Source organism: Lepidochelys olivacea, assembly GCF_965140295.1.
Source record: "Lepidochelys olivacea isolate rLepOli2 genome assembly, chromosome: 23".
Lineage (NCBI taxonomy): Eukaryota > Metazoa > Chordata > Testudines > Cheloniidae > Lepidochelys > Lepidochelys olivacea.
Window position 1 is genome coordinate 8,074,705 of NC_140433.1, and position 14,760 is coordinate 8,089,464.

The 14,760-nt window shown below is 48.9% G+C and overlaps 1 protein-coding gene across 1 annotated transcript in view; it reads left to right on the top strand.

Annotated features, from left to right (window-relative positions):
* Positions 1-14,760, top strand: part of LOC311511823 (scavenger receptor cysteine-rich domain-containing protein DMBT1-like) — a 58,250-nt gene that overhangs the window by 36,600 nt on the left and 6,890 nt on the right. Inside the window, exon 13 of the mRNA XM_084612703.1 lies at positions 14,341-14,670. Coding sequence (XP_084468829.1) covers positions 14,341-14,670 — 330 coding nt within the window. The remainder of the gene's footprint in view (positions 1-14,340; positions 14,671-14,760) is intronic.

Below are 14,760 nucleotides of genomic sequence, written 5' to 3' on the forward strand. Positions count from 1 at the left end.
CCAGGGAAGATAATGAAGTGGCTGATATGGGAGTCAAACAATAAAGAATTAAAGGAGGGTAATGTAATTGATGGAAATGAACATGGGTTTATGGAAAATAGATCTTGTCAGACTAACTTGATTTTTTTTTTTTTTTGGATGAGATTACCAGTTTGGTTGACAAAGGTAATAGTGTGGATGAAATAGACTTAGACTTCTGTAAGGTACCGCAAAATATTTTGATTAAAAAACTTAGAACAGTATAAAATTAACATGGCAGGGAGTGGTTCTTGGACCTATGATATTTAACATTTTTATCAATGACTGAGAAGAAAATATAAAATCATAGGCATTAAAATTTGCAGACGATACAAATTGGGGGAGTGGTAAATAATGAAGTGCATAGGTTACTGATTCAGCCTGATCTGGATTGCTTGGTAAACTAGGTGCAAGCAAACAATATACATTTAAATGTAAATTTCTATATCTACGAACAAAGAATGCAGATCATGTTTACACGATGGGGGATTATATCCTGGGAAACAGTGACTCAGAAAAAGATTTCCAGGTCGAGGTGGACAATCAGCTGGGCATGAGCTCCCACTGAGACTCTGTGGTCAAAAGGGCTAATGCAATCCTGGGATGTATTAAGAGAGGAATCATGAGCAGGAGTAGAGAGGATATTTTACCTGTATATTTGGCACTGCTGTGGCCATTGCAGGAATACTGTATTCAGTTCTGGTGCCCACAATCCAGGAAGGATGTTGATAATTGGAGAGAGTCATAGAAGAGCCACAAGAATGATTAAAGGATAAGAGCCTTACAGTGATAGGCACAAGGAGCTCAATCTATTAACAAAGAGAAGGGTAAGAGGTGACTTGATCACAGTCTACAAGAATCTACCTGGGGAATAAATATTTAATAAAGAAAAGGAGTACTTGTGGCACCTTAGAGACTAACCAATTTATTTGAGCATGAGCTTTCATGAGCTACAGCTCACTTCATCAGATGCATTCGATGAAGTGAGCTGTAGCTCATGAAAGCTTATGCTCAAATAAATTGGTTAGTCTCTAAGGTGCCACAAGTACTCCTTTTCTTTTTGCGAATACAGACTAACACGGCTGCTACTCTGAAACCTATTTAATAAAGGGCTCTTCCATCTAGCAGAGAAAGGTAGAACAGGATCCAATGGCTGGAAGTTGAAGCTAGACAAATTCAGAGTGGAAATGAGGTATACATTTAGAATGGTGAGGGTAATTAACCACTGGCACAAATTACCACAGGTTGTGGTGGATTCTTCATTGCTGACAATTGTTAAGGCAAGAATGGATGTTTCTGTAAAAGCTCTGCTCTAGGATCAGACTAGATGCTCAAAAAGGTACATTTGTAGCCTTGGAGTCGATGAATCTATGACCCCCTGCCCTGCTATGGCACAATGGGGCACTGTGTAATCACAGACCCCACTGGTTGGGTATGGTGTCAAATTGAGCCCGTAGCCAATTACATGGACTAGAAATGAGAGTCACTTTGTCAAGAGTAGGTCTTGGATCCCCATTCTTGTGGCCAATTTGCATCTTAGTTAATTAATCCTGAACCTGTAATGTTCTTCGGGAGCTATGATTGGACTCAGGCTGCTTCCCCACTTCCTGTTCTAAACAGCTGGGCCATATTTCCCTGTCCTGTTTCTCAGCTGCCTGGCCCTACCCAAGAGGTGGCTTCATTTCAGTGGCGAGGAGAGATCCTGTTCTCCCATTCTCATGCAGTCTCGGTGGGTGGAGCCTGTTCAGACTAACAGAGTTTAAGGCTGGAGGGGAGCGTTTTGAGCATTGAGTCAGGCCATCAGCAAAACAAGGCTAGAGAGAATCTCTCTTGAGCCAAGGCCACAACTTCTGTTTGAGTTGTAACAGATTTTTAAGAAAGACGCCCAGTCTTCTTCTTCCTGTATAGACTTAAAGTGCCAGAGGATCTCACATGTCCCTAGATACATGGTGTCAGGAATTAATTAACCTCACTGGTATCAATGCCCTGATATTTCTGAATATATCTAGCTTCAGTCACTGGATCTCATTCTGTTTTTGCCTGCTGGATTCAAGAGCCCTCTGTGTCCTTCAATAGGTACTGATAGAGTGTAATCAAGTCATCTGTTAACTTTCTCTTAATTAAACTAAATAGGATGAATGAACTGTAAGGTGGATAGAAAGATCGTCGGGCTCAACGAGTAGCGATCAACAGCTCAACGTCTAGTTGGCCGCTGGTATGAAGAGGACAACAAGGCGTCCAGTGGCAACTTAAAGACTAACAGATTTATTTAGGCATAAACTTTTGTGGGTAAAAAAACCCACTTCTTCAGATCCATGGAGTGAAAATTAGAGATGCAGGGATTATATACTGACACATGAAGAGAAGGGAGTTACCTCACAAGTGGAGAACCAGTGTTGACAGGGCCAATTCGATCAGGGTGGATGTAGTCCACTCCCAATAATTGATAAGGAGGTGTCAATTCCAGGAGAGGGAAAGCTGCTTTTGTAGTGAGCCAGCCACTCCCAGTTCCTATTCAAGCCCTAATTAATGGTGTTAAATTTGCAAATGAAGAAGAAGACATCAGGACATCAGGAATGGTAACATACAAAAGCCAGTAGGAGAACACTTCAGTCTTCCTGGACATTCTATAACAGATTTAAAAGTAGCCATACTTGAACAAAAAAACTTCAGAAACAGACTTCAAAAAGAAACTGCAGAACTAAAATTCATTTGCAAATTTAACACTATTTCACTAGAAGGGTGGTGAAACACTGGAATGCGTTACCTAGGCAGGTGGTGGAATCTCCATCCTTAGAGGTTTTTAAGGCCTGGCTTGACAAAGCCATGGCTGGGATTATTTAGTTGGGGTTGGTCCTTCTTTGAGCAGGGGATTGGACTAGATGACCTCCTGAGGTCTCTTCCAACCCTGATATTCTGTGATTCTATGACAGAGCTTCCTACGTTTTTTTCATTGTGATGCAGGTTTTCTAGAACTCAGACCCTACTTGGCGCTCTTTTCTAAACCCTTTCCAATTGGTCATCATCCCGTTTGAAGAGTGGACACCAGAGCTGGATACAATATCTAGTAATGGTCTCGCTAATGCCGTTTATGGAGGTGATACCACTTCCCTGATCCCACTCAACATCATTCTCCAATTTATACATCCTGGGATTGCAGTGGCCCTCCTAGCTACAGCACCGAGCAGAGAGCTCATGTTCAGTTGGTTTCTACTACAACCACTACATTCTTTGTGGAGTCATTCCTTTCCACATTACAGTCCCCTGTACTGTACACGTGACCTATGTTATTTGGCCTATATCCCAAAAGGGACTCAGGCAGCCACATCCCAGTGCAGTCAATGGGACTTAGGCACCTAAATACCCTTGAAGACGTGGGCCTTTGTTCCTAGGTGTGTGACCTCACACTTGTCTGTGTTTAAATACATGTTGTCCAAATGAGTCCATCTTACAAAGTGACCCAGTTCGCTGTGTAGAAAGGACCTGGCCTCATCATTATTTACTGCTCCACTAGTCTTTGTGTCTCCTGCAGACTTTACCAACAAGGAATTGATATACTCTTCTAGAGTAGATAAAGATATTGAATAGCACTGGATCAAGACCAGATCCCTGTGAGACCCCACCAGAAACAATCCCACCCACCCCCCACGCCCCACGTATTATGTTGGTTCTGTATAGTGTTAATGTTTCTTATCAGAATATCTAACTCCTTACAGAGTCTAAGTATGGGCAACCTTCTGGCAGGTGGAGCTGGCAGCAAGGGTCAGGGTCCATACAAAACAGAAGAAACACAATACAAAACAAAGCAAAACAGAACCGACTCAAGCCCCCACCCACTGATCTGGGAAAATTAAACACCACCTCGGGCGCCTTGCAAAGGCAATACTTGCCAACTTGCAAGCACTGACTCTGCGTATAGCAAAGATAATATCTAATGAAAAGGCAAAAGGAACCCGCATTAGTTTGGGAAAACACCACAACCACCATTCAAAAGCATATGACCATGAGCAAATACCCACCCCAGAGTATGTTGGGCAAGTGTCCTTTCCCTCATTCAGATCGTGCTTACATATAGTACATAAATACTGTTATATTTATCAACCGAACCTGTAATCCTGCTTCTTCCCAAAGGCAAAACAGAAATACTGATCTCCCATGTCTGCCTTTTCTGCATCCTTATTGACAGTTTTACCATCCCTGCCATGCATCGGATCTAGGCCATTCCTAGGATTTCTGTTTGTTCCTGATACATTGCAAACACTACTTTTTACTGTAGTTACTCCTTTTTGATCGGAGCAGTTAGCTAATTTTCAGGATCAAGTGGGTTGTTTCTGATAGAAGGGGAGATTGAAGATGCTGTAGCTAAGCGGGCAAACATGATCCTGCGATGTGTAAGTGGAGGAATATCAAGTAAGAGGAGGGAGACAGTTATTAACATTGCTGGATTTCTGCAACGCAGTCCTGGTTATGTACAAAGCATGTACAAAGTCCCGTCTCGCTGAACACAGCAGAAATCAAACTAAGGGGGAGAATTTCGTTGCTCACAGTTCAAAGTCTCTCTCAGCTCACCCTGACCCCAAGGCTCTTAGCAGGTTTCAGAAGGTCACATGATCAGCGATTCTCTGGCTGTGTCTGGGCTTCTTTGCTCCTTCTCTGCGTCATTCTCTGTAACTTAAGACTCAGATAAAGATCCAGCATCAGCCCCATCTGTTGGTATTGGTGCTGTCTGCACTGATCACTAGAGCTTTCCCCTCCCCACTGCCAGTTAAATGAGAATTTAAAACAATAACTCCTAGGAACCCAGGTACTCTGCCATCCACACAGGTTTCCTTGTCACCCTGCCTGCTCGAGTCCTGTATTCGCTCATGGAGATATCAGTCATAGCTGGACGTAGATTATCAGTGAGTTCAGGGCTCATGCCCTCTCGGTGAGTGAGGCCTATCTGTGGTGGACAGGCTGTCTGTAGAAGATGGCAGTGTGCTGAGGTAAGTTGCATCATTTCGGTATCAGCAAGGATAAATTGTTCAGCTTTTAATGACCATGTAAAATCCCCTCCAAAAAGGAGTACGTTTGGGATTGTTTTCCAGGAGGCTTTTTCCAGGCGTGTAGCCGCTGCTGCACCTTCTGTCCTTCCTGCACAGGCATTCCATTCTCCTCTCTCCTGGCATCTCGTGTCTGCCACGCTCCCTTCCGGCTCCTCTTTTCCTCCACCTACTGGAATGCTGTCCACAGGCCACTGAGACAAGGCCAGGGTTACACTACACAATTACTTCGGTATAACTACGTTGCTCAGGGCTGTGAAAAATCCGCACCCCTGAGTGACGTAGGTACACAGACCTCAGCTCCCCATGTTGAAAGTGCTATGTTGGCAGGAGAGCATCTCCCGTGGACATACCTACTGCCTCTCACGGAGATGGAGTTAGTAAGCCAACTGGAGAGCTCTCCCCTCGACTGAGAGCAGTGGCTTTCAATCTGTGGTGACAAAAGGTTGTCGTTACCATAGAACCGTGGTTTTCAGCCTGTGGTCCATGAACCCTTGGGGGACCACAGACTATTTCTGAGATTTCCAAAGGGGTCCCCTCCTCCATTCGAAATATTTCAAGGTTCGCAAATGAAAAAAGGTTGAAACCCCCTGGCTTAGAGCACCTTCATCAGAAGCGCTACAGCTGTGCAGCTACAATGAGTTGGTAGTGTCGACCTGCCCTAAGACTCCACCGTATCTCTGACCTGTGTAGGTGCAGGGGGCCTAGCCAGTTCTTGCTGCTGAACATCAAGTCCCTGAGAAGCCCGGGTTTTCAGGGTCCACAAATTATCTCAGAAGCAGAGTAAGGCATAGTTGATTGATGGCTGTGCTAAGATAACAAATGATATCTTCATTTCCCAATCTTGTTGGTCTTCATCAACTCAGGCTGTAAGAATGGAACCAGTGGTGTGGTTTACTCTCTCCACTGCCCCTTTACTCACAGGATAGGCAACACGGGTACTCACCTTGGTTATCTGGAGTTCTCAGCAAACCTCGTGCAGTAACCGTGATACAAATTCCTTCTCCTCATAACTGCAGACGCAGCCTGGTGGGATGAACTGCAACCCTATCTGTTTCATCAGTGCAGTCATAGCTGTTTCAGTCCTTTCACCCTTCAGTCACTGCAGCACCACATGCTTTGGGAAAGTGTCGTACATGGTCAGTGACTATTTCCAATTTCCAAGCAGTGTTTCTGGCAGTGGGCTTTTCAAGTCCATCTGTGTGACCATTAGTAGGTTGGGGCAGGGCATGACTCCCAAAGGACTTTTGCCTCTCCCTGCTGACAGATAAGACAGGAAAGTATCAGATCCTTAATATCTGCAGAGAGGAGCAGCAAGAACATGTGTTGGATACATAACTCAGGTTATTGGGTCTGACGAAAAAGGGAGACAAGCTTCTTGCAGCATACATGGGAACTGGGGAATACTGCAGTGTGTCAATTTGCCAAGGATGTTGAGCTCTGTGATAGGGTGAACCCAGGGGGATGGAAGGATGACTTAGCCAATTGGAGGGGAGATGAGAGGAGGACACCTTTGCCAAAGGGAGGGTGAGCGATCTCCTGCCTCGCCTTGCTTAGGGAGTGTGAGTAATCTCCTGCCTCACTGTGTCCGAGGCAGTGTGAGAGATCTCCTGCCTCACCCTGCCCGAGGGAGTTTGAGCGATCTATTGCCTTGCTGTGCCTGAGGTAGTGTGAATGATCTCCTGCCTTACTGTGCCAGAGGAGGAATCTCCTGCCTGGCCTGCTGAGGGAGCATGAGCGATTTCCCTCCTCTCCCTGCCTAGCAAGTGTGAGTGATCTCCTGCCTCACCCTGCTCCGGGTGTGTGACACTATGGGCAATAGATCTATTGTGATCCTGGGATGCATAAATAGGGGAATCTCAAATGGGAGCAGAGAGGTAATTTTATCTCTGTACTTGGCACTGGTGTGACTGCTTCTGGAATCCTGTGTCCAGTTCTGGTGTCCAGAATTAAAGAAGGATGTTGATCAATTGGAGAGGGTCCAGCGAAGAGCCACGAGAATGATTAAAGCATTAAAAAACATGCTTTGTAATGGTAGGCTCAAGGAGCTCAATCTGTTTAACAAAGAGAAGGTTAAAGGGTGATGTGGGGAGGTGCACTCACCCCATACTGGAAGGGGAAGTGTTAACTCCCTGCTGTGAGCTGAGGAAGTCATATCCCCACGTCCCTACTGGGCATGCTCCAGGTGCAGCCCTAGTATAAAAGGGAGCAGCTAGGCTCAGTTTGGGCTGACTACTGAGCAGGAAAGATGTTCCTTGCTGGCTCCTGCCCAGGAACAGCTGGAACCCCTGACTGTGGATGCCGGAGGCACCGAGACCAGAGATATGCCCAAGTGCATGCTGACACCCGAGAGGGATCAGAGTCACTGGGAACCGCATGCACGAGAAGCCTGGTGATCTCGACGGCAGCTCCAAGAGACATGGTAGGAAGTGGCCCGGGGGGGACTAGCTATAGTCCTGTGGGAAGTTGGTGTATTTTGGTTGGAGCTCCGCTGACTCAGTGGCGGAGCGCTTCGACACTGGTAGGGCCCTGGGCTGGGACCCAGTGGAGCAGGGTGGGCCTGGGTCCTCTTACCCTGGCTGCCACACACACCCCCCAGCTGGTGGCCCATTGGCACTGACTGCAAGACCTTATCGCCCTGCAGATTAGGGCGACTCTACTGATTCTGGCCACAAGGCCTTACTGCCCTGCGAGTGAGGGCAACTCTGCTGACTCTGGCCATTGGGCCACACAGCCCTGAGACACGGGCAGTCCTATTGGCTCTGGCCTTTGGGCCATCCAGCCCTGAGGGAGAGGGCATCTGTATCAACCTTTACCATTAGGTTTTCTACCCCTGAGGACAAGGGGAGAAGAATTGACTCTGACCACTCAGCCATACCATCCCAGAGGCAATTATATCGACCGTAGCCATTGGACTCATGGCGCTGAGGCAGAGGGCAGCTCAGAGTAGGGGGTGCACTCGCCCGCATTCATTGTGGTTCTCTCACCCCGTCACACATGGTGCAGAACGTGGGCACCGATCGAAGCCTCCTGATAGGCTTATGCTAGGAAACCTGACAGAGGGACGGGTTTTCCATGTGTGTGTTGTAGTGCATTAGCACTGGCAGAATATTAGGGTTAGAAGTGGAGTCTGATAAAGTCTTGCAGTGGTTACCTGAGAGCCAGCGACCACAAGCAACAGCAGCACCAGGCGCAGCTGTTGCAACCGATTGCTAACTAGCAACAGCTACTGATGGGTGAACAGCCTGTGCAGCCACAGGGCCAGCAGCAAAGGCTAGTTCAGCAGATGGCAATGTTACTCTGGCCTAGGGGGACTTTGACTGTCACCCCGACAGAGTCCAATCCAGGGTCCATGCTGCCTGGCCTCCCACTGCAACTTGCCAAGATGGGGCCTGGGGATGACCCCAAGGCTTTCCCAGTGACTTTTAAAGGGTGACCATGGCCGCTCAGTGACCTCCAGAACACTGGGCTACCCTTCTAGCCCCATACCTGGGGCCAGCCCAGCTGTCTTTCCAAAACTTGGATCACCAGGATGCCTTGGATTATGTCAGGGTGAAGGTGGCCATCCTTGACCAGACTGGTACCAGCAGTGATCCCATCGTGAGCGGTTCCCCACCGGGGCTAGACCGAGGTGCAGGAGCCCAATGCCTCAGAGATTATGCCTGGAGGTGGCTGGAGTCCAACAAGAGGACTGGAGCCCAGGAGGCAGAGGCTGTAAACCTTGAGCAGTTCACCCAAATGCTCCTGGCAGGAGGGAAGAAAAGGGTATAGTGACACCAGCCTGTGACACTTGTGGATGCCATTGTACTGCTGGAAGCTTACTTAGCAGCCGAAAGTGTAGAGCAATCTCACACGACTGGTGAGTCGGGGGGAAGAGGTAAGCCATTGGGGAAAGTACACACCAGACTAAACCTGGAGGGCCATGACATTCATCTGGGTGCCTGGGCATTACCTCAGACCTGATCCGGAGATTGATGGCCACCCGAGTCTCAACTCGGCAAGAAGAAGACCCCTGAGCAGAGACTGGCTTGGTAAAAGCATACCCATCAGCTGAGGAAGCCCGGGACTGTTCTTGTGTGTGTGGCCAACAGGGATATTTCCTCTGGGATTGTCACTATATGGATAGTAACTGTTTGGGTATCCCCAGCCCACGCACTTGAAAGAGGACCCCGAGGATGCTCGGAGTCCCTGTGCTTGTAAATGGGACACCCGTGGTGGCGCTGATTGTCTCTGGATGTAGCCAGACCCTTTTCCAGGGTGAACTGATCCCAGATCCTGAGCCGAACAAGACCCAAATACCATTACAATGCATCCACAGAGATGTGCGCTCTTATCCAACTACCTGGGCAACGCTAGACATCTCCCACCGTAGTGCAGCCCTTCAAGTTGGTGTGGCCCCTAAACTGCACTATCCAGTGATCTTGGGGTGGGACTAGCTGTGGTTTTGGAAACTCTTGCAAGGATGCACCCATTACTCGCTAATAGCGGATAATGATGGGACAACACTGAGGGAGCTCCTCAGTCACAGCCTAGAAGACCCTCTCAGCTTGTGAGGATCCCTGATCTTGTCTCTCACTCAGGCAGACACACCCATAGAAGATTCACATGCAGAACTTGAAAGTGATGGTGATTTCGTCCGCAAACAACAAGAGGACCTGACTCTTAGTCGAGCCTGGGAACAGGACACACTTAGGGACCAGGAGGAAGACGGTATGCCCCAGACCTCTTGGGGGCCCTACTTCAAGATGGGACTGCCTCTATAGGGTAGTGGAGGAACCCCAGACGTAAGAAATGCTCTGACAGCTGTTGGTTATTTGAAAATTGTACCGGGGCCTCTTACATGTGGCCCACTCAGAGAAAAAACCCTCCAGAGGGTATCACGGAGGTTCTTCTGGCCTGGCATCCATCGAGAGGGTGAAGGGAGTGGCTCATCATGTGTTGCAGTTGCAGGAACGATTCCTGATGCTGGGGACCTTTGCAAGAGAAAATTTAACACAGGCCCAGAGGACCCAGGCTCAGCAATATAACAGAGGGGCCCACTTACCGAGTTTCAAACCGGGTTCTACTCCTGTTACCTTCGATGGAATCCAAACTCCTGGCTAAGTGGCAAGGTCCCTTCAAGGTCACTCGGCGGGTCAGACCAGTAGATTATGAGATCTAGCTACCAGTGTGATGTCATGCAATGCGCATGTATCATGTTAATCTGCTGAAGGCATGGAAAGCTAGGGAGGCCCTCCTTATCAACCCCTATTCCTCCAAACCAGAGCTTGGTCCGCTAGTTGACGGCCCTCTTGAGGATGGACCGCACAGCTCTGAGGTGCAGGGGAAGTCCTATTGACTCTGGCCATTGGGCCACACAGCCCTGAGGGATAAAGGATATCAACCCTTACCATCAGGTTTTCTAACCCCTGAGGACAAGGGCAGCCGAATTGACTCTGATCACTAGGCTATACAGTACTGGAGGCAGAGGCAATTGTATTGACTCTAGCCATTTGGCCTCACCGACCTGAGGCAGCTCAGAGGATGGGGTGCACTCACCCCACACTGGACAGGGTTCCCCCACCCCGTCACAGGTGATTTGATCACAGTCTATAAGTCCCTACATAGGGAACAAACAGTCTAGCCGAGAAGGGTATAGTACAATCCAGTGGCTGGAAGATGAAGCTGGACAAATTCTGGAAATAAAGCATACATTTGTACCAGTGACAGTAATTAAGCATTGGAACAATTTTCCAAGGGTTGTGGTGGATTCTCCATTGCTGGTAATTTTTTAATCAAGATTGGACGTTTTTCTAAACCATCTGCTCTAGGAATTGTTTCTGGACAGTTCTCTGGCCTGTGTTATACCGGAGGTGAGAATAGATGATCACGGTGGTCCCTTCTGGCTTTAGAACCTACAAAACTGTGACACCAGTTCCAACAGATGATTCCCTAATGAAGTAGGATCAAGGGGTCCCAGCACATCCCAGTGCTGCTCCCTTTTCTCGAGAATCTTCCACCCCAATGTGATCACTGGGATTTGGTGTTCCCAAGGATTTGACTCTGTGGCCCCTGTCAAAGTCCCTCTTCTGCTAAGTTTTCTATTCATCTTCCTTCTCCTGAACTCTCTGGAACTCAGACCAGCAACGGTCTAGTTGGGTACATTTTGGGGTCATTCTGATAGTTGGCTGACCCTCAGCCCTACCATGAGCCTGTCTCTGATACATTCTTCACTCACCTCCCAATAGCCACAGTGTTCGACTAGGTGCTCCTGGGCTCTTATAACTCATTCACTGGCTCCCCCTTCTCTGGCTTACATAAGTGAAATTGTTCCTGCTCAGACACCACCGTGCAGCGTGGCATGAAATGCTCATCCAGTTCTTCTTTCACTGTCTTGAACGGTTTCATCTGAGCAGCTGTGAGGCTTCTGGGAGGGACAACGACTCTGCTGTAGGCCCATTGTACAGTGCACGGCACTCCCTTGTTTCTCCTCTGATTGCTGAGCTCAGAAAGACTTACACCTGAGGCAACTTCTGCAATCTGCCTACCCAGAGTGGCCAACCCGCAGGGTGCTGTCAATCACATTCTGCAGGGGTGGAGTTTGGAAACAGCTGGGTCAGATGGAGCTGTTTCTGCTGTTTTTACCAGACTGTAGACCCTTCCCCTTTTTCTGTGCTGCCTTTGTGTAGCCTAGGGTGATGTGGTCCAGTAAGGAAGCATTTGTTGACAGATGTTGCTCTGGGTCTCATCTAGGGTTGCCAACAGTCCCATATTACAAGGGATGTCGCTTATTTAAACAGAAAATTGCCTGTCCCGTACTGAGTCAGCATGGGACACCTTTTATCCTGTATTCCAACAGCAGGGGCCAGTACTCACAGGTGCATCTTTCTACTCCCCTCCCGACCCTGAGCGCAGCCATATCTGCTTTCTCTGGCTGCGCTCAGGGTCGGGAGGGGAGTAGAAAGATGCGCCTGTGAATACTGGACCCCTGCTGGACAGGGCCCCTGCTGACTCCAGCCCTTGAGCACGGCCCCGGTGCAGGCTCCGTCTAAGAGGGCGAGTGAACGGGGCTGGGTCCCTGGAGCTGTGCTGAAGGGCCATGGTCAGGAAGGGGCTCTGTCTGGCAGGGGGGGTCAGTACTCCAGGGTGTAGCCCCCTGCTCGCAGAGTCTTGCCAACGTCCCCCGTAGGGTTCACAGCCCTGCAGCAGGCAAAGACCAGCAACTGCAGCCTCCAACTCGGCACCTGGCGCCCACGCAGAACCTGAAGAGGAGTTGCAGCAGCTGCTGACCCAGCACCTGAGGCCCTGGGATCTCTCCAGCTCCAGATGCTGCAGAGAGACAAACCCTAGGAAGTCGGGGGTGGGGGGAAGGGACTTGCCACTAGGGGTTCAAGTCAAGACTGGGGACATCTGAGGTCTGGCCTGTATTTTTAAATACAATGTTGGCAACCCTCATCTTAGCTTCTGCATCCCTTACTCACCCACCCTCATTCCCTGCTGCAGCCTGGACTCACCACAGCCCGTCTCTTTGGGCCCTCTGTGCATTTAGGCCTCTTCTCCATCTGCTCGGTTGTTAGCTCTGCAACTTTTGGCTGTTCTGGCCTTGCTGGAGAGCCAACTGGTGTGTTTTCCTTTCCCCCTTTCCCCTTTCTGAGGGGGTGCACTGTGATCTCTTGGGCTTTTCTTCGATCCCACCCCTCATACCCTGTAGAGATGACAGATACCAGGGCTGCCTTCAGTTCCTGTTTACACACAGAGACTCTTACCTATTTGCTCTGTGCCCCTAGTGATCGCTCTGAATGATCCCAACTAACCCTGCAATCCCCACCAGCCCCAGTATAACTGTACTGAAGTGTACTGGCCATAGATTATATACACTGATACTTTAGGTTCCCTTATCAACTGTCTGCATCTCCTTACTGCTAATTTATAGCCTTTGCTTTCAGCTTCCCTCATTTTCTGTTTGTTAGATATTGTTTTTAATTACTAATCATCATTATTATTTGTTGCTGCATTACTTCCCTTCTTAACCAGGATATTTTTTTAACCAACTAATCCATCTTCTGTGATTGTGGAGTTGACAGCTGGGGGGGGGGGGGGGTTGCAGTGTTAGTTGGGATCATTCAGAGCAATCACTAGGGCATCCTAAACATTTTCCAATTATCATTCACAGTTTGGATTTAAACCTTTCTTTTCAATCAGTTTTGCTCATAATTGTTTTCAGCTTTGGGAAACTGGCCCACCAGCCCTCCCTGTCCCAGCTTCACCAGAACGGGCCTCTAGAAGGAGCCAGCCCTTTTCATCTGCCCTGCTGGGCCCTGATCTCTCTCTGCTCCCCATGCTTCCAGGTGCTGAGGGACCAACTCTCGCTGATTCTGCCTGCAGCTGATCGTGGGAGACCTCTCAAGGCTTCCCCTGGCGATCTGAACTCGCTGCTCTTCCCTTCCAGCAGGGCAGGGTGTGCCAAAGTGGTGGGGTGTCCAGCAGAGGGCAGCAAACATCTAGTACACCCCATCACCACTGTCAGGGCAGTTTTGTGTTTGCACATAGCCAGTGTAATCAGGTCTGGATCACTTGCACCTCTGCACCTTCCCATTTGTAATTCTGTGATAAATTCTCCTTTATCCATCAGTCTCCTGTAGGGCCAGCCCGAGTCAGGGGCCATACTTGTTGTGTTAGAAAATTATCACTGATCATTCTTAGAAACTCCAGGGATGTTTTTCTCGTGGCAGCACAAGATCCCTGCAGGCTCCCATACACTGATTCCCCAGAGCAACACAGAGTGTCTTTCAACACATTGCAGCAGGCGTTCAAAGTGCTGTTCACCCTAGTCTTTGATTTGTGGGGCGTTGCAGATCCCAGTGGTACCCCCTCTTGCCATGTCTCAATGGGAACAGTGTTCCCTATGCTTTCCATGTCCAGCACTGTTGAGTGCTCACTAACTGTAAAGCAAGTCAGGATGCCACCCCTCACTGCCATGTGCCCCCTCTGCTCTTCCTAAATGAGGAGTGTTGCCCATTTGTTGCATTATCCATAGTGGGGCCTTGACAGGTGTTTCTGGGCAGAGGAGAAATTGATTACACAAGTCAAGTGTTTCTTTTGTGCAGTCTGGTTTATTTACAAAGTCCTGTTTCCCTGAACACAGTAAAAACCAAAAAGCAGATGGCATTTTCCTTGCTCTCAATTTCCAGAGTCTGCCTCTCCAGCCAGTCCTGTGTCTCAAGACACTACGTTCCCTGTGTCACTACAGATCAGATACACAGGAACCTCCCTAAGTCTTTATTCCCTTGGGTGTTTGCAGGCTCAGGCATTTCAGAAGTGGCTTCGCTCAGACTGGTGAACGGCCCAAGTCGCTGCGCTGGGAGAGTGGAGGTGCTTCATAACCAGCAGTGGGGAACAGTGTGTGATGACACCTGGGGCTTGTCTGAGGCTGAAGTCGTGTGCAGGCAACTGGGCTGTGGGACAGCATTATCAGCACCACATGGGGCTCACTTTGGACAAGGATCTGACCATGTGTGGCTGGATGAGGTTCAGTGCACAGGGACAGAAGCTGCCCTCACCGAATGCAAGGCTAGGCCTTGGGGAGAGCATGGCTGTAACCCCGGAGAAGATGCCAGTGTTGTGTGCTCAGGTAACAAACAGGGTGGTAGGAGCCTGTGCTGCTGATAGTGGGGTGGGGGCTCTGAAGAGGGTGCTAACCCCTGAGAGTCAGCCTAGGTGT